The sequence below is a fragment of the Calliphora vicina genome, chromosome 4, assembly GCF_958450345.1.
Source record: "Calliphora vicina chromosome 4, idCalVici1.1, whole genome shotgun sequence".
In the NCBI taxonomy this organism is placed as follows: domain Eukaryota; kingdom Metazoa; phylum Arthropoda; class Insecta; order Diptera; family Calliphoridae; genus Calliphora; species Calliphora vicina.
Genome location: NC_088783.1, coordinates 119,939,289 through 119,960,241, shown reverse-complemented (window position 1 = coordinate 119,960,241; position 20,953 = coordinate 119,939,289). Strand labels below are relative to the sequence as shown.

Below are 20,953 nucleotides of genomic sequence, written 5' to 3'. Positions count from 1 at the left end.
ACGTGAGTCTATTGTATCAACAGCAGAAAGCAAACAGGATGAAAAATCTTCTGTTACAGAAGAAAAAGAAGCTTCTCGTCCGGAGTCTGTAGCCAGCCATGTCAGCTCAAAGAGTGAGGCAGAAAAGGAAGCATCACGAAAGGAGTCATTAATTTCTGTTACAGAAGAAAAGGTCGAATCAAGACGTGAATCTCTCATATCAACAGCTGAAAGCAAAAAGGATGACAAATCGTCTGTCACTGAAGAAAAGGAAACTTCTCGTCCAGAGTCTGCAGTCAGCCATGTCAGCACCAAGAGTGAAGCTGAAAAAGAAACATCAGAAGAAAAGGCAGAATCTAGACGTGAGTCCATCGTATCGACTGCTGAAAGTAAAAAATCGACTGTCTCTGAACAAAAGGAAGTTTCTCGACCAGAGTCTGTAGCCAGTCATGTCAGCACCAAGAGTGAAATAGAAAAAGAAACATCTGAAGAAAAATCGGAATCTAGACGTGAGTCCATCTTATCGACAGCTGAAAGTAAAAATGATGAAAAATCTTCTGTCTCGGAAGAAAAGGAAGCTTCTCGCCCCGAGTCCGTAGCCAGTCATGTCAGCTCAAAGAGTGAAGCTGAAAAAGATCCATCACGAAAAGAGTCATTAATTTCTGTTACAGAAGAAAAATCTGAATCCAGACGTGAATCTGTTATATCAACAGCAGACAGCAAAAAGGATGAAAAATCTTCCATCACAGAAGAAAAGGAAGCTTCACGCCCAGAATCCGTAGCCAGCCATGTCAGCTCAAAGAGTGAGGCAGACAAAGAACCATCAAGAAAAGAGTCGTTAGTTTCAGTTACAGAAGAAAAGGCTGAATCCAGACGTGAGTCTGTCATATCAACAGCTGAAAGTAAAAAGGATGACAAATCGTCTGTCACTGAAGAAAAGCAACCTTCTCGTCCAGAGTCGATAGCCAGTCATGTCAGCACCAAGAGCGAAGCTGAAAAAGAAACATCAGAAGAAAAAGCAGAATCTAGACGCGAGTCTGTCTTATCTGTAGCTGAAAGTAAAAAGGATGAAAAATCGCCTGTTTCAGAAGAAAAGAAAGCTTCTCGCCCAGAGTCTGCAGTCAGCCATGTCAGTGCAAAGAGTGAAGCAAAAAAAGAAACCTCCAGAAAAGAGTCATTAATTTCGGTTACAGAAGAAAAAGCTGAATCCAGACGTGAATCTGTCCTATCAACAGCTGAAAGTAAAAAGGACGACAAATCTTCCGTCACCGAAGAAAAAGAAGCTTCACGTTCCGAGTCCGTAGCCAGTCATATCAGCTCTAAAGCAGAAGCTGAAAAAGAATCATCAGAAGAAAAAGCTGAATCTCGACGTGAGTCTGTCATACCAACAGCTGATAGTAAGAAGGACGAAAAATCTTCAGAAAGGGAAACCTCACGTCCGGAGTCCGTAACCAGCCATGTCAGTTCCAAGACAGAAGCTGAGAAAGAACCATCAACCACAGAAGACAAACCAGAATCTAGACGTGAATCTCTCCTATCAACAGCTGAAAGCAAAAAAGATGACAAATCCCCTAGCACCGAAGAAAAAGAAATCTCACGCTCAGAATCTATCACAAGTCATGTTAGCTCAAAGAGTGAAGCTGAAAAAGAATCATTGATTTCTGTTACCGAAGAAATCATAGAAACTAAACAAGTATCAACTGTTGAAACTGTTGAAATTAAGACAGATGAAAAACCCTCAACACCTGAAGAAAAGTCGACCTCTCGTCCTGCCTCAGTTGCTAGTCATGTCAGTTCTGAATCCAAAAAAGAAGACGACAAGGAAGAATCACGTCCCGTTTCTGTAACCAGTCACACCAGCTTAAAGAGCGACAGTGAAAAACATGAACAAGAAGGCACAGAGAAAGAAGAGCTGGTATCAGCTGCCTCCAGAAAGGAGTCGGTGGTCTCAACTACTGAAGAGAAGACAGTATTAAGAAGCGAATCTCTAGTATCTACCACCGAAAGTCAAAAAGATGATAAATCATCTACACAAGAAATTAAAGAAGCCTCCCGCCCTGAATCTGTAGCCAGTCATGTAGGAACTGCCAGCGACACTGAAAAACAAGAATCACGCAAAGAATCAATAATTTCAACTGCCGAGGAAACCCGAAAAGAATCTTTGATTTCAAGCACCCAGGAAGCCCAAGAATCAAGACGTGAGTCTTTAATATCTTCGGCAGAAAGCAAAAAAGACGACAAATCGCCACTTATTGAGGAGAAACAATTGTCACGGCCAGAATCTGAGGCTAGCCATATTAGTTCGAAGAGTGAAGCTGGTGAAGTGAAAACTATTGAAACCATTACACAAGCAACAGTAACTTCCACTATCAGCAAGGACGAAAGTGAAAAACTTGAAACCAAAAAGGAATCTTTGACTAAGACCACCTCAGAAACACAAGAGTCTAAACTTGAATCTGTATCAAGCGCCAGCGAAATCACTAAGGAATCTCTAACAACAATTTCGGAAGGTAAACAGCAAACTGTGGTCGAAAGCAAAAAGGAAGATATAACATCTACAGCTAGCCAAGTCAGTTCTAAGGATGATAAACAGGAATCAGTAAAAACCACAACACAAACAATTACCACCCAAGTGTCCAGCAAATCAGATGAGAAATCCGCTCAAATGTCGGAAGCTAAAGACAGCCAAGTTCAGGTTACGGAAATCATTAAGACAACCATTGTAGAAAAGCCTGTACAAGTAAAAACCATTACAGAAACATCAAGCACAGCTTCCTCCACCAAACAAACCGCCCAAGAATCATTGGATGCCTCTACCAAAGAAAGCAAGACAATTGTCAGTGAAACCACACGAGTCATTAGTTCTCAGTTGATCGATTCACTACAAGAAGAAGACTCACGCAGTGAATCTGTGAGCAGCAGTGTTAAAGTTGAAGAAGGATCGTTGCGAGAATCCTTATCCGAAAAGGAGATTTCCCGTTCAACAGAAACTAAGGAAACCTTGGACAAATCTGAGCTGCTTACACACATCGAAGATTCACAGGCTTATTCGGAAGAATGTTCTTCGGAATCTATTGTCAGCGAAATTCAAACATCTGCCATGAGCAAAGCCGAAAAGGCCGAAAGCAGTAAAATGTCTTCTAGCTCCGAAACATCAGTTAAGGAGAGTTTGAAGCAAACAGTTGAAGAATTCTTGGCAACCGAAAAAATCATTTCCACTAAAGAGATAATGAGTACTTTTGATAGCATTAGCAAAGCCAAGACTGCCGCAACTGAATCTAGACGCGAGTCGACCTTAAGTCAAAGCAGCGAGGGACGCCAGACTCATAGCGACCAGGAAGATGATGATGAAGACGATGCAGCCACTACCCATATTAAAGAAGGACGTTCCAAGTCAATAGCCAGCATAATGACTACCAGCATTTATAAACCTTCAAAGGAAGTTAGGGTTAGCGAAACCTTGGGAGAAGAACTAGAAGAATATGCCAGCAAACAAGCTTCAACACAAGAGAAGTCGCAAATTACCAAGGAATCCATGACCTTGGCTCATTCATATGAACATGAACTGTCCGATCGTAAAACTCCTCCCACTGCCCCTGTTAGTCCTGGCATTGTGAAAACAACTATAAGCGGCGTAGGTGCAGCCACAAGCTCAGCTACAACAGTGAGCACAACCAAGACCATTGTTACTGATGCCACAAGCAGCACCACAACACACAGTGGTCCTCTATCGCCCAGAGATACCAGCGGCAGATCCAGTCCCGGAGGTCTAACATCCGAAAGTCAATCCATACCCACACCCATGGGCAGAGAATCATTGACAGAAACACCTGAATCATCGCCTAAACCAACATCACCTTTCCCCCGGGTGACCAAAGAGGATCTTAAATCAGCTGCCTCTTACTCAGCAGAACAAGTAGAGCGGACTGCTGCTGCCTTCTCCGCTACAGAACAACAAGAAACTTCCAGTGTTTCCACATTGATTAAACAACTGTCGGGCGAAATGTTGCCCGATCTACATGAAGTCAGAGGTATAGAAAAAACAGCCGCCTTAAGTGGCAGCACGGAAAAGATTATCACCACCACCATCACTACCGTTACCAAGGTAATCTCCACAGATGGCAAGGAGATAGTGACTGAAGAAAAGACAATCACCACCACAGACTCAACGGATCCCGAAGGCGAAAAGGTCACAGTGACCACCACACGCACTACTAGCGAAAGTGATAAAAGTGACGTCATGCTGCCCAAAGAAGTGGCCATGTTGCGCAGCATGTACCGTTCATCGACACCAGGCAGTGATGATGGAGTAGCCTACCTCAGTGACGACGAGGTGCCAGCCTCACCCCGAAGTATCTCTTCCTCTCATGGTGCCAGCTATGATTTGCAAAGATCGGGCTCTGGCGTCAGCAAGAAATCCGACTTTGATCTAGACGAAAGCCAAGATGATATACCTCCACAATACGGTAGCGAGGAGCTATCAGCCGCTCGCTCCATAACAGCGACCACAGGTTTTGTACACAAAATAGCCGACCCCATGAGCACTTCGTTCTATGGAGCACTGCCAGACTCATTTGAAACCAAAACCTCACAGCCAATCAATATACAGGGTACTACCACACACCTACAAACATTTACGGAATCACCCATTTCCCAGTCATCCGGTTCGGTAGAAAGCACCACAACTCTGCCACACAAATTCTTAGAAGAGGCTGATATGGGCTTCGAACAAGCCCTCAAAGAACATGTGCAATTAAGAGGAGCCGATGTTATGTCCTCGGTCACCGCTAAATATTCCTACTCACCCTCCAAAGCCGAAGAGGTGGAACAAACCGTAGCCAGTGCTGAAAAGCCCAAATTCCCCTTGGGCAGTGTACAGAAAACACGGGTCACCGAGGGCGTTAGCGAGAAAGACGGAGCCGCCACTATTGTGACCACAACTACCACCACTGTGACCACGACACAGGGCGATGGTGCCAGTGCCAGCAGTAGAACCACAACGACTGAAACATCAACCACTTCCTCATCTGCCACGGTAGATGACAAACTCAAAGAATGGGGCAAGCCATTGGGTCTGCCCTCACCCGCTCCTATGGCTGCCGAAGGTGATGTACGCACCACACCCAAAAAAGAACGACGACTGGTGGCCACCAAGACAAGACTTAATAACGAAAAGAACTTACGCAAACGTTCCGAATCGCCCAACAAGGCCAAGAAGCCCTCACCCGTCTATGTGGATCTGACCTATGTACCTCACAATGGCAACTCCTACTACTCGCATGTGGAATTCTTCAAGAGAGTAAGAGCACGCTATTATGTATTCTCGGGCACCGAGCCCAGCCGTCAAGTGTACGATGCCTTATTGGAGGCAAAACAAACCTGGGAAGATAAAGAATTAGGTAAGTGGAGAAGATGAATATAAAAAAATGAATATGTGTGAATAACTTTTGAAACTTTACAGAGGTAACTATCATCCCCACCTATGACACTGATGTTTTGGGCTATTGGGTGGCAGAAAATGAAGAACTTTTAGCCAAATACCGCATAGATTTGTCGCCCTCGGCGTCACGCTGCACCATCAATTTACAAGATCACGAAACCTCTTGCTCGGCTTACCGTTTAGAATTCTAGGCCACGGGGATGTTCGTAGCGTTTTCGGATAATTAAGTTTCCCTATATTTTTTTTAGACTACAGAGTAACGAAACCAAAAACCAGCTAAATGAATTTCATCTAATTAACTATTTTGACAATTCAACAAAACAATACTCAGCAGATAACAACAAGCTTTAAGCTTTAAGCTTTTCGAAAAAGCTAAAGCTAAAGAACAAGCTTTAAAGCTAAACAAAACATTAAAGCCAGGCTTAACACAATTTAAAACAACAACAACAACACTTAATAACAAAAAATAAACACACAAACACTCAAACATACATACATACTCTAACAAGGCTAGAAGAGGACATCACAGGAAACACTCTTAAGTTTAAAAACAAATATGGCGGAGTCTCTTATGACAGGGGCGAAATTAAGTCCAGGTCATTTTGTTAATTCTCAAAACCGCCTATTTGATTTGAAAAATCATAAGAGTAGATTTGCCTCTTAAACCATTTATAAATACAAAACTATTATTTTTTATAAATTAAACATAAAAATAAAATACATACGAATTATAATAAATAGCAAGAAAACCGAAAACTATTTTCATGTAGTATTTAGCAAAACAAAAAGTATTTCTTCTCAAAAACTAAAACTCATTTTAAATGTTGAACAGAAAAACAAAAAACCTAAAAAGAAAATAATTTAATTTAAATATTAAACATTGACACTCTCATAATGACAATTGAAATTGTATTAAGAAAATTTAGAACAAACGAAAAACCAAAATAAAACAGGTGAAGACATATTGAAAAAAAGAAAACCTAACCTCAAATTAATTAAATTCAAACAAATCAAAAGCAAAAAGGTTTAAAATAATCTCTATATACAATAGAAATTAATGAAATTATAAAATAAATAAATGTCTTTAAATGTGAAAGTATTAAACATAATTTTAAAAAGAGATCATTAACTCATAAATAACTACATACCTTATTACAAACTTCTAAATGATATTACATTTTATTTTATTTCTGCAAATGAAAAGAAAACAACATACTTTTAATTATTATTATTATATTTAATATATTATGTGTATGATTTTATTAGTTTAAACAAAAGATAACTATAATGTAAACAAACTGCAAAGTTTAATAATTAAAAACAACTAGAAACCAATTTTGTTGGGCTTAAAACTGAATTTTAAAGCTTTAAAAATAAAATAAAACTGGCAATTTTCAAAAACAACATTCAAAGCAATTTTCTATATTTGAAAAAGAATTCAAACACTTTTGGAGAAATGAGGGTTAATGGTAACAGGAAGTCAAGACTTGTAAAAAATTTCAAAATATTAAAATCAATCAATTTGAAAAACAAAATTTTAAAATATTGAAAAAAAAAATAAAAAATTCAATTTGAAAAAGAAAATTTGACTTCTACAACGGTTAAAAACTTTGAAAATGTCTATTATAACTGTTATATAAAGATATTGGTTTAGCAAGATCTTGTGCAAAGACTGTTATATAAAGAGAAATGAGTTATAAAGAGTAACGGACAGTTAGTATAAGAGTTTTATGCCAGGTTAGCAATATAACTTAAAAATCTGTTGAAATAAACTATAAACTTTTATATCGACATTGGACGACCAAATATATAATGCAGATTTTATGTTGAGTATTAAACAGTTAGAGATTAGTAAGTATAACAGTTTTACGAAATCAAAAAGCTTGAAACCGACAGTATAAGAGTTTGTTAATGATAAATGTTGCAGGAAACAATCTAAAATCCCCTTTAAAGCTACAAAATAAAGTTATTATAAAAGTTTATATAGATTTCAAGCTAAATTTAGTAAGTATAACAGTTTTATAAAATCAGAAATCTCTAGATATTTAACAGGGTATAACAGTATAACAGTTTGGTAAGAAACATTATAAAGATATTTTTAACAGTTTATATAGATTCGAATTCAGTATTAAACAGTTAGATATATTAGTAAGTATAACAGTTTTACGAAATCAGGTGTATAACAGTTTTCTAAGAAACGTTAATAGTTCTCAAACTAATAACAATGGCTTCCAAAATTTCCTTTCAATAGACAGTACAATGGTATTACAACAGTTTATATAGATTTCCAGTTCAGTATTAAACAGTTAGATATATTAGTAAGTATAACAGTTTTACGAAATAAGAAATCTCTATATCAAGATATAACAGTATAACAGTTTGGTAAGAAATGTCTATAGTTCTCAAACTAACACAAATGACATTTAAACAGACAGTATAAAGGTATCAAACAGTTAGATATATTAGTAAGTATAACAGTTTGAATAAATCTGAAATCTAGAAATCTTTAGATATTTAACAGGGTATAACAGTTTAACAGTTTAATAAGAAACCTTAATAGTTCTCAAACAAATACCAATGGCTTCTAAAATTATCTTTAAACACACAGTATTAAGAAAGTATAACAGTTTATAAAGATTTCAAGTTTAGACAGTTAGTAGATATTTAACAGGGTATAACAGTTTGGTAAGAAACAAAGTGACTGAATAAAGGTTTTATAACAGTTTGTATAACAGATTTCTAATGAAACGAATACTCAAATATACTGAATATAGTTGCAGAAATCCAAAAATATTAAGTATAACAGTTTATTTTGTCAGAACTTTTATGAAGAACAGTTTTAAGATATCAGAAATATGGAAATCTTTAGATATTTAACTTGGTATAACAGTATAACAGTTTGATAAGAAACAAAGAGACATAATAAAGGGTTTATAACAGTTTGTATAACAGATTTCTTTAATGAAAAGAATACACAAATGGACTGAAAATAGCTACAGGAGTTTTGTTAAAACCAAAAATAATCAGTATAACAGTTTGTTTGTCAGAAATCTTTAGATATTTAACTTGGTATAACAGTTTGGCAAGAAACAAAAAAGCAGAATAAAGGTTTTATAACAGTTTGTATAACAGAGTTTTTAATAAAAAGAATACACAAATGAACTGAAAATAGTTGCAGAATTTTTTTAAAATCTAAAAATAATCAGTATAACAGTTTGTTTGTCATAACTTTTGGGTAGAACAGTTTAAGAAATCTTGAAATTTTTAGGTATTTAACGTGGTATAACAGTTTGGTAAGAAACATAGAGACAGAATAAAGGTTTTATAACAGTTTGTATAACAGATTTTTTTTAATGAAAATAATACACAAATGGACTGAAAATAGTTACAGTATAACAGTTTATTTGTCAGCCTTTTATACTGCATAATTTGTATGAAAATTATTTAATAAAACAAGTTTACAGTTAAAACAAATATCAGTGACTTTAAGGAATTTAACAGTATAACAGTTTGATTAGCAGTTTTGAAAGCCAGGCAATGTTTAGTAAGAAATTTTTGTATAACAGTTTTATTACGAAAAAAGTTTTAAATATCTGTCAATGACTTACAAAACTAATCAGTATAACAGTTAAATATCAGTTTTGAAAACTGTTATACTTTTGATTTTTAAAAGACTTAGTTAAAACAGTTGTTTTAATAAATATTATGGGAAAAAATATACCAAAGCGGACTAACAATTTTGTTTCACAACTATCAATGATCATAAAACTAAGCAGTATAACAGTTAAATATCAGTTTTGAAAACTGTTATACTGTAGATTTTGAACCGAATTCATTAAAATAGTTGTTTAATGATGAAAAAATTAGCAAAACTTACTTAAATGTTGTTTCTTTAGAAGTTTGAAAAACTGTTATACCGAGATTTTTGAAAGGATTTCTTTGTCTAACAAACAATAACAACAGTAGCAGTATTAACAATTTTAAAACTATTATACAAACTGTTATATTGTTCATTTTTAGCAAGCAAATGTTTGTATAACAGTTATTCTTAAAGAAATCTAAGCAAATATCAATTGGCTTCTAAAACTAATTAGTATAACAGTTTTAGTAACACTTCTAGTAACTGTTATACAAACTGTTATACTATAATTCTTTAATACGATTTTCATTGTGAACAGTTTTTTTTATTGAAAATTGTTGAAAATTTTTAAATCTCCAGATATTTACACAATATAACAGTTTTGGTTAGAAAAATTTATTTAATTTAAATCAAATATCATAAGTCTTCTTAAAATGAACAATAAAATTATAGTTTGATTAGAAATTTTTAAAACTGTTATACAGACTCATACTCATATTTTTTATAAGATTGTGGTTGTATAACAGTTTTCTACAAAAGAAAAATTTTGTATAACAGTTTTGGCGAGAAACATTTCTAAATCTTCAACAAATATCAAAAGCTTTTAAAAGTTTACAGTATAACAGTTTAATTAGCAGTTAAAAAAAACTGTTATACTGCTAATTTTTAACGATTTTGACGATAATGACAATCCAAAATTATTTGCCTTTTCTAAGTGTATAACAGTTTCTAGTTTAAAGCCCTTTAAAACTTAGCATTTTGTTTACATTATTTTTTATTTAAAAACTAAATTTATTTCAAACAAAAAAGGTAAACATTTAAAAAAAACTGGTATTATATTACTAACTAAAAATATGTGTCGTTAAAATACTTGAGATATTTATTATAAAAACAAAACTATAAAAAAAACAACATAAAAAATAAAAATATTAAAAAACAATAACAATTATTTGTTTACATTATTATTATTATTTTTAATATATTTCAGTTCCTTATTATTTTAAATATATACAAATTTTTATTTTAAATAAAAACTTAATTTTTTATAATTTTTTTCAATAAAAAAAAAATAAACAAAACAAAGCTTTTTTCAATTATTTATAATTTGTTAGTAAAGAAACAAAACAGGTAAAGAGAGAGAGAGAGTAAGAAAGAAAAAGTTTTGGAAAGGATAAATATTAAAAAAAGATATCTTTCAAAAGCTATTAAAAGCTTTGGGACAGTTTAAATGAAAATCTTATAAAAGCTTAAATTAAATAAGAAAAGTAAAGCTATTAAAGATTAATACGAGTATAACTGAAAGCTTTATAAATAATAAAGCTTTTTCGAAAGCTTTATATAATTTCTTATTAAAGAAACAAAGTTAAAGAAAGAGAAAACCAGTTTTGAAAAGAATAAATGTTGAAAAAATGAAATATTTCAAAACTTTTAAAAGCTTTTGAAAGCTATAGCACAGTTTAAATGAAAATTTTTTAAAAGCTTAAACTAAATTATAAAAGAAAAGCTATTAAAGCTTAATATATATGAAAGCTTTATATAGATTAAATTTTAAACAAATTAAAGACATTTAACTGTATTATTTTGAAAGCTTTTAAAAGCTTTATATAATTTTTTGTTAAAGAAACAAAGAAAGGAAAGGATCAATGTTTATTTCTAAACTTTTAAAAGCTTTAGTACATTTAAAATGAAAGATCTTGTAAAAGCTTAATGTATATTATAAAAGAAAAGCTTTTCAACTTTATTATATCTGAAAGCTTTATATAAAATGAGTTTTAAACAAATTAAAGACATTTAATTGTATTATAACTGTAATTAAAGCTTTATTTATCAAGAGATATAAACAATATTTATATTTATGGAAAGCTTTCTTATAGAGAAAAGCTTTCTATGGCAGTATATCTAAGGCAAGCTTGATATAAAATGATATATACAAATTCCGTTATAAAATTCAATTGTATTGAATTAGCTCTGTTGATCAGAACTTTTTTAAAATATAAATTAAAATTAATAACCATTTTTAATTGAATTTCCAAAACTTTTTAGATTTGAGAGTTTGGTTTAGAATTTTCTTTTGCATTTTCAACAAAATGAGGTCTAGAGCAGGAGTTATAACTAAATATAGAGCAGGGTTAAGGAAGGGTAAAGATAATAGAGAGAAAGCATTAATGCTAAATGTGGCTGTAGGAATTGTAGTTAGAAATTATACACAAATACAAACAATATGGTATAATTTAATTAAACACACATACACAGGAATAAAATAAAACTATCTATAACAGATTTAAAAACCGCTAAGGATTATTAAACAACAAAAAAAACACAGGAAATTTTTAAAAATATATGAGAGAAAAAAAATTAAGAAAAACCATTAACTAGTAGTAAATCAAACTTTAAAATAAACAGAAATAAAATTTTTATTTTTTTTACCAAAAACAAAACAACCGTATGAAGAACAAAATGAAGAAAAATTCAAACTTTTTTACTTTTTCATAAAAGCTACCAACACGGAAAACAACAACATTTTTTCACTAGAAACCAAATTAAAAAAAAGCTTCTTAAAACAATTTTTTTTTTTTTAATTAAAAAAAAAATATGCAAAAAACTTACATACATAACAAATATTTAAATATAAGCCATATTACCAAGCAAAAACTAAAGCTTTTTATTAAAGAAATTTATTAATTTTTTTGCAGTTTACATAATGCAAACAAAAAAATTATGAAAAAAATATTGAAAGAAAATAATACCAAATTTTACATTCATACATACATACACAAATATATATGGAAAAAAGCAAACTGGCTACCGTCCCAGTACAGTATTTAGAACAACTCAAGATAAATAGTATACTTTTTTTGAACAAAAACAAAATTACAATGTTTTTTAGCTCAAAATGTGATAATTTATTTTTTAAAGAAATGCCATCTAAACAAAAGCAACCAAAAAAAACATACATATATAAACATAACATTTTTTTTTGCAAATTGACAAAGAGTTAGAAAGGAATTTTATTGGTAAAGACTATTCAAGGTTTATGTTTTTTTGTTTTTAACAATAATTTGCTAAACAATAAGAATTATTTATGATTTTATTTAAAAAAAAGAGGGAAAATTCAAAAAAAAAATAAGTAAAAAAAACGCTTGCAGCTTTTACGATTCCATTGTGTTTAAGTATTTACAAAGCTAATTAAAACAAATTTTATTCAAAATCTAGTTTGTAATTTTCCTAAAACCTGGACAATATATTTAAAACTTTAAAAATTTCAAAATGAGATTTAAAAATTTCCAAAGCGTTTTTTTTTTTATTGAACGCTTTCATTGTAAGTAAAAAAACGCTTGCAGCTTTTACGATTCCATTGTGTTTAAGTATTTACAAAGCTAATTAAAACAAATTTTATTCAAAATCTAGTAATTTTCCTAAAACCTTAAAAATATGTTTAAAACTTTAAAAATTTCCAAAAAAAAATTTAAAAATTTCCAAAGCGTTTTTTTTTTGAACTTAAAATTCATGACTGCAACCTGAAATTCATTTTTTTATTTAAAATAATTGAATAAATCATAAAACAATATATTTTTCAACAAACTGAAACAAAAAACGCTCCACGTTTTTTATGCTTTCATTGCGTTTAAGCAGTTAACGTTACTTTAAAGTTATAATTTCTTAGGAATTACCTATTTAAATCAATTAGAATCATAAAAATACATCTTCTAACAAATTTGAACAAAAAAACCGCTCGACGTTTTTTACGCTTTAATTGTGTTTAAGCAGTGAAAGTTTCTTTAAAGCTATAATTTCTTAGGAAATACCCATTTAAGAGAATTATTATCATAAAAATTGCATTTTATAAAAAATTTTAAAAAAATCGCTCGACGATTTTACTTTTTCATTGTGTTTAAACAGTTAAAATTTCTTTAAAGACATAATTTCTTAGAAATTATCTATTTAAAATGTTTATAATCATAAAAATTGTATTTTATAAAAATTTTTGAAAAAAAAGCCGCTCGTCGTTTTTACGTTTTCATTGTGTTTAAACAGTTAAAATTTCTTTAAAGGCAGAATTTCTTAGGAATTACCTATTTAAAATAATTATCATCGTAAAAATTGCATTTTACAAAAAATTAAAAAAAAAACCGCTCGACGCTTTCATTGTGTTTAAGGAGCTAAAGTCTATTTAAAGGCAGAATTTCATAAGAATTAGCTATTTAAAATGATTATAATAATAAAAAATTTCATTAAAAAAAAAATTAAAAAAACCGCTTGACGTTTTTTCGCTTTCATTGTGTTTAAGCAGCTAATGTCTATTTAAAGACATAATTTCTTAGGAATTACCTATTTAAAATGATTATAATCATAAAAATTTTATTTTATAAAAATTTTGAAAAAAACCGCTTGACGTTTTTACGTTTTCATTGTGTTTAAACAATTACAATTTCTTTAAAAGCATAATTTCTTAGAAATTACCTATTTAAAATGATTATAATCGTAAAAATTGCATTTTACAAAAAATTTAAAAAAACCGGTCGACGTTTTTATCGCTTTCATTGTGACATAATTTCTTAGGTATTACCTATTTAAAATGATTATAATCATAAAAATTGTATTTTATAAAAATTTAAAAAAAAAACCGCTCGACGTTTTTACGTTTTGATTGTGTTTAAGCATTTAAAATTTCTTTAAAGGCATAATTTCTTAGAAATTACCTATTTAAAATGATTATAATCGTAAAAAATGCATTTTACAAAAAATTAAAAAAAAAACCGCTCGACGTTTTTTCGATTTCATTGTGTTTAAGCAGCTAAAGTCTATTTAAAGATATAATTTCTAAGGAATTACCTATTTAAAATGATTATAATCATAAAAATTGTATTTTATAAAAATTTAAAAAAAACGCTCTACGTTTTTACGTTTTATTGTGTTTAAACAGTCAAAGATTCTTTAAAATCAGAATTTCTTAAGAATTAGCTATTTAAAATGACTAATCATAAAAAATTAATTTAAAAAAAAAATTGAAAAAAATCGTTCAACGTTTTACAGCTTTCATTCTGTTTAAACAGTTAAAGCTTATTTAAAAGCATAATTTCTTAAGAATTGGCTATTACAATGATTATAATCGTAAAAATTGGATTTTATAAAAAACTTGAAAAAAAAAACGCTCTACGTTTTTACGTTTTGATTGTGTTTAAACAGTTAAAATTTCTTTAAAGGCATAATTTCTTAGAAATTACATATTTAAAATGATTAAAATCATTAAAATGGCATTTTATAAAAAATTTAAACCAAAAACCGCTCGACGTTTTTACGTTTTCATTCTGTTTAAACAATTAAAGCTTATTTAAAGGCATAATTTCTTAGGAATTTCTTATTTATAACAACTAAAGTAAAAAACCGCTGCTTCTAACAAATTTTAAGAAAAAACCGCTCAACGCCGCTTTAACGCTTTCATTCTGTTTAACCAGTTAAATTATCTTTAAAATCGTTTTTTTTTTCGAAATTTTTAACTTTACTTATTTTTAACCTTTAAAAAACCTATAGCCGTTTTAAGGTACAAAATAGGTAATTTCGAAAAAAAAATCGCTTTTGACGCTTTAACGTTTTCATTGTATTTTTAATATTTTTAACAGTTAAAAAGCTATAATTGTCTCAATATCAAGTAAAATAACTGCAAAAACAATAATTTGTTGTTAAATCATGGATATAGCAAGGCGTTTTTTTTTAACGCCCTGCGTTTTTTCCCGAATTTAGTAATTTTACTTCTTTTTAAACTTTAATAAAGCTAAAGCAATTTTAAGGTACAATATCAAAAACACGTCTTGCGGGTTTTCAAAAACGCTTAGCGTTTTTTTTAACTCGAAAAATTTACTTATTTTTCATTAAATTTCCCTTTATTATTATTATTTAATTATAAATACATTTTAATTTTATAAATGAGGCAAATATAATCTAATTTTTTTAAACAATTATATTAAAAAAAGTAAAGAAAAAAAATAAAAAATTTATTAATAAATTTAAGAAGTAATGAATTTAGTAACAGAGAAAAACCAAACTATTTATGATTGTTAAACATAATATTAAAGAAAAAATCTAAAAAAAACAAAATAAAATATTTATAAAAACAAAAATCATAAAAAGCAAAAAATATTAAATCTTTAAAAATATAAAGAAAACATCTCAAAAGTAATAAAAGGTAATTTATAATAAAACAAAAGGAAAAAAAACAATTACAACAGCATTTTATTTATATTTGCAAGACGTATCAATGTCATTTAAATGTTATTAACAAAAAAAACAAGATATTATTATTGAAAAACAAATATTTACACAATTTTTAAGTTGCTTTAAAAATATTTAACTTTAAACAATAAAGAAACTTGTTAAAAAATCTTTTTTGTTTTTTTTTGAAATAAACAAATTTTTTTAGTTGTTAAACATATTTTAGCTTAAAATATTTATGGTAAACAAAAAGAAAAGCTCTTAAAAACGCCTAAAGAACCTTAATTAGTTGTTTATTCATTTCTAATGCCTTATAATCCCTTGAAATTTTTAAAAAAAAATACCTAATTAAATGAAACAATTTGTTAAAACAAATTTAATAGCTTTTAAAAAAACAAAAAAAAAACCTCTAAACAAACAACAAATAATATTTTGAGATAAATTTAAAAAAAAGCAAAAAAATCTCCTCTAATTAAATTCCTAAAAATCCCTTAACTCAAACTTGCAATTATTATGAGAAAACAAGTAAAATTAAATGGAAAAAAACTATATGAAAACAAAAACAATTCAAAATATATATCTTAAAAACAAAAAACAAAACCAAAAAAATCAATTTAAATTACATTTTATGAAAAACCAAAATCCAAAAAACAAACAAGCTTATCTCAAGAAAAACCAAAAAGAATCCATTATATTTCAATAATTAATAAAATGACAAACAAAAACAACAAAGTATTTATGTGAAAAATACAAAAAAAACATCAAAGAGTTTTATTTACAAGTTAAGAACATTCTTAATGTTTAAGCAAGTAAGTATGAAACCAGCCTTCAATAATACTAAACAGAAACCTAAAGGTTAACAGTTATTTTTAACCAATTAAGCCTTAAAAGCTTTTAATTTTACTTATTTTTAATATTTCCCCTGTTTAAAACGCCCAGCGGTTTTTTTTAACGCCCAGCGATTATTTTACCGCCTTGCGTTTTTTGCCTAAATTCTTATTTTTAATATTTTTCCCTTTTATACAGCAATTTTTAAAATCTTTTGCTTTTAAAATGTTTAAAACTACTTAAACAGAATGGAAATGTAAAAGCGTTTTTTTTACCGCCCAGCGTTTTTTACTTAAAATCCATAATTTTTCTTATTTTTAATATTTTCCCTTGCTTAAAACGCATAGCGATTTTTTTTTAACGACCAGCGTTTATTTTAAGCCCTGCGTTTTTTTACAAAATTCCATAATTTTACTTATTTTTAAAATTTTTTCCTCTTTATATAACAAATTTAAAAATCTTTTGCTTTTAATATACTAAAACAGAATGAAAATTTTAAAGCGACAAAAGCGTTTTTTAAATCGCTCAGCGTTTTTTTTACCGCCCAGAGATTTTTGCTTAAAATCCATAATTTTACTTATTTTCCCTTGTTTAAAACGCATAGCGATTTTTTAACGCCCATCGATTATTTTACCGCCCTGCGTTTTTTGCCTAAATTCCATAATTTTACTTATTTTTAATATTTTCCCCTCTTTATATAAGCAAATTCGAAAATCTTTAGCTTTTAAAATGTTTAAAACTACTTAAACAGAATGAAAATATTAAAGCGACAAAAGCGTTTACTAAATCGCTTAGCGATTTTTTTACCGCCCAGCATTTTTTGCTTAAAATCCATAATTTTACTTATTTTTTATGTTATCCCCTATTTAAAACGCCTAGCAATTGTGTTTAACGCCCAGCGGTTTTTTTACCGCCCAGCGATTTTTGTATAAATTCCATAATTTTACTTATTTTTAATACTTTCCCTTCTTTCTATATGCAATTTTGAAAATCTTTTGCTTTTAAAATGTTTAAAACTACTTAAACAGAATGAAAATGTAAAAGCGATTTTTTTTACAGCCCAACGTTTTTTGCTTAAAATCTTAAATTTTATTTATTTTTAATATTTTGGCCTGTTTAAAACGCCTAGCGATTTTTTTAACGCCCAGCGGTTTTTTACCGCATAGCGTTTTTTGTCTAAATTCCATAATTTTACTTATTTTTAATATAGCAATTTTGAAAATCTTTAGGTTTTAAAATATTTAAAACTACTTAAACAGAATGAAAATGTTAAAGCGACAAAAGCGTTTTTTGCTAAAAATCCATAATTTTACTTATTTTTGATGTTATCCCCTAGTTAAAACGTCTAGCAATTTTGTTTAACGCCCAGCGGTTTTTTTAACGCTTTGCGTTTTTTGCCTAAATTTTACAATTTAACTTATATAAGCAATTTTGAAGATTTTCTGCTTTTAAAAATATTTAAAACTACTTAAACAGAATGAAAATGTTAAAGCGACAAAAGCGTTTTTTTCAAAAATATTCATTTTGTATTGAAATTTAATATTTTGAAAGTGCTTAAGGTAAAGAAAGTTATATTTTAACATATTATCCAAAATTTAGCTGAACAAATGCTAAAACACAATGAAAACGTTAAAACGTCATGGGCGATTTTTTTTTAAATTAGGAATTCAAGCAAGATTTTTTGTTTAAAACACGTTTTATAGAATAATAAACAACTTTTAAGGACTTAAAGGAAACAAAACCTTTAAAACACAATGAAAGCGTTAAAACGACAAGAAGTTTTTTTTTCCCCTAAAATCTAAACTAAAAAGAAAAGTTCGACATAATAACCACTAATATTAATTTAAAACTTTAATGAAATTTGTAAATTTGTAGATCGTTAGCTTTTAAAACAATTTAAACTACTAAAACAGAATGAAAATGTTAAAGCGACAAAAGCGATTTTTTTTCAATTTTTTATTTTGAGTAAAAATTTAATATTGAAAATTTGTTCATGCAATAATTAACAAATAGGAACCAATAAAACTAAAAAAAGCTTAATAAAAATAATAAAACGTCAAGCGGTTGAGCGTTTTTCTTCATTTTTGAAAAAAAACCTGCTCTTTTAAAGGTTAATATCAAACTTCTGCTATCATTTCATCTCCATCATTAATTACCTCTTCCTATCAGTTGGAAATCTTCGCCAGCAACTTCTGGTTGCACTTAAAAGAAAATCCAGTTAGTTTCAGCAGTTAGTTCCAACATGGATAGGAATTTGTTACGGCTTCTTAATATCTGTTCGGTCTTTGGCATTTGCATACAAATCCCTCAATGTTGTGGTCGGAAGGGGTCATGCCTATTTACGCTCTACATCATTCTATTATTTGCCATACTAATCCTTAGTTGTGTATTGGGTGTAATGAAAAGGCAAATGGAGAAAGAGTATATTATATCGTGGGCTGTGTCTACCATTGTTTTCATCTCGCAAATGTTTACCCATTTCATCATTTTGTGTGAGACCCTGAGCAAACAACAGCAGCATCTGGATTTCTTGAGGGCCCTAGACGAAATTGATGATTGCTTTAAGATCCATTTGAAAATGGATGTGAAAACATCAAACATCATTAAACAGTTTCGTTCAACAATTCTAATAATGAACGTGATCTCCACCACCGGCCTGATAGTGTTTGCTTTGAATTTTTATTTATACTCCGATGCTGGTTACTATTGGTGGGCTCTGATGTCGATTTTGGCCATGCGTTTTCGTTTATTGCAATTCATTGTGTATGTGGAGATTTTAAAGTGTTACATGATGGGTTTAAATAGAAAACTAAATCAAGTGGTTTGTTTGAAAACGCAACGATGTCAGCAATTATTGGATATTGACTATAAGCATCTGCAGTCGCTGGATGTTATTAAGAATATTAAACATATTTATGCCTGCATCTATGAGGCTTCAACGTTAATGAATGAATTTGGTCAGGCTTCATTGTTTGCGGCCAGTGCTGCGAATTTCTTGGATTTCACTTGTCACATCTACTGGACCCTCTTGGCCATGGATAATCTATTGGCTGTTTATAATATTATATCGTCATTGGCTACCATGGTGCCTTTGGGTATGTTTATGGTGAAATTTTGTCTTATTTGTCAGGCTATTAAAGAGGAGGTAAGAATTATCATTCGTTTTTATTAACCCATTAATCTGAATTTCATGTTTATTTTTAAACAAGGGCCAACGCACTTCTTTACTTTTATCCCGTTTGGTGTGCAGTGGCGCCTGTCCTTCCATCAACACACAATATAAGAATTTGCTGCATGATTTCACTTTGCAATTAATGCATCAACGTATTGTATTTACCGGCAAACGTTTCTTTGATTATGATTTGCACTATATATTTGCGGTAAGTAATTTTGCTGTTCGAGAAAAAATTTTCAAATTTCAATTATTCAAATTATTTACAGATTTGCGCCTTAATTGCTACACATTTAATAATACTCATACAGTTTACCAAGATTGACTCTAATCATTATACAAATATTACAACTTAAGATCAAGACACTATAATATCAAATATTACAAATATTTTTATATATTTCTGCTTTAATTGTAAAACACTTTTAGCATATCTGCACTTAAATATGTAATACTTAAATAAAATTAAATATTTAAAGCTTTAAAATCAGAAGGTTCCAATTCCTTAATGTTTATTTCGACAATTGAAACTACGCTCCAGCATGACTTGGGTATCACTCACTCAAAGATTGTAAACTCAGTGAAAACTATATCAAAGACAAGACATTAGTCTACTCTTGTCTATAGATAATACTACTCTATACGCAAGAGATTAGTCTGGTCCATAATTAAGAGTTTAGTCTGTTCTATAGATAAGACTCTAGTCTACTATATAGACAAGAGTTAGGTTTACTCTATAAATAAGAGTTTAGTCAAAGACTCGAGTCCACTCTAAAGATAAGAGTTTAGTCTACTCCATAAATAAGAGTTTAATCTACTCTATAAATAAGAGTTTAGTCTACTCTATAGACAAGAGTTAGGTCTATTCTATAAATAAGAGTTTAGTCTACTCTATAAATAAGACTCTAGTCCACTCTAAAGATAAGAGTTAGATTTACTCTATAAATACAAGTTTAATCTACTCTATAAATAAGAGTTTAGTCTACTCTATAGACAAGAGTTAGGTTTACTCTTAAAAAAAGAGTTCAGTCAAAGACTCTAGTCCACTCTAAAGATAAGAGTTAGGTTTACTCTATAAATAAGAGTTTAGTCTACTCTATAGACAAGAGTTAGGTCTACTCTATAAATAAGAGTTAGTCAAAGACTCTAGTCCACTCTAAAGATAAGAGTTAGATTTACTCTATAAATAAAAGTTTAATCTACTCTATAAATAAGAGTTTAGTCTACTCTATAGACAAGAGTTAGGTCTACTCTATAAATAAGAGTTTAGTTTACTTTATAGACAAGTACTCTATAAATAAGAGTTTAGTCTACTCTATAAATAAGAGTTTAGTTTACTCTATAGACAAGACTCTAGTCTACTTTATAGACAAGAGTTAGGTTTACTCTATAGATAAGAGTTTAGTCTACAATTCGTGTTCTTTGCACTTCGCAATAGAGTGAAAATTCTATCAAGACCCCAAAA

The 20,953-nt window shown here is 29.8% G+C and overlaps 2 protein-coding genes across 2 annotated transcripts in view; both read left to right on the top strand.

Annotated features, from left to right (window-relative positions):
- The window catches only part of LOC135958749 (microtubule-associated protein futsch), a 102,752-nt gene extending 97,029 nt beyond the window's left edge, over positions 1-5,723 (top strand). Inside the window, exons 10-11 of the mRNA XM_065509643.1 lie at positions 27-5,378; positions 5,441-5,723. Coding sequence (XP_065365715.1) covers positions 27-5,378; positions 5,441-5,610 — 5,522 coding nt within the window. The 3' untranslated portion in view covers positions 5,611-5,723. The remainder of the gene's footprint in view (positions 1-26; positions 5,379-5,440) is intronic.
- Positions 5,724-18,558: 12,835 nt separating this feature from the next.
- LOC135958748 (gustatory receptor 23a-like) lies at positions 18,559-19,844 on the top strand. Its single transcript, XM_065509642.1, has 3 exons — positions 18,559-19,461; positions 19,526-19,696; positions 19,758-19,844. Exons 1-3 carry the CDS (start codon positions 18,559-18,561, stop codon positions 19,842-19,844), a joined length of 1,161 nt encoding a protein of 386 aa, XP_065365714.1.
- Positions 19,845-20,953: the final 1,109 nt, after the last annotated feature.

Bases quoted from the DNA above. Each gene is read 5' to 3' on its own strand.
- LOC135958748 (XM_065509642.1), top strand. From the start codon at position 18,559: ATGGATAGGAATTTGTTACGGCTTCTTAATATCTGTTCGGTCTTTGGC. The intron at 19,462-19,525 runs GTAAGAATTATC...TTTTTAAACAAG, and splicing joins GTCAGGCTATTAAAGAGGAG to GGCCAACGCACTTCTTTACT. The intron at 19,697-19,757 runs GTAAGTAATTTT...AATTATTTACAG, and splicing joins ATTTGCACTATATATTTGCG to ATTTGCGCCTTAATTGCTAC.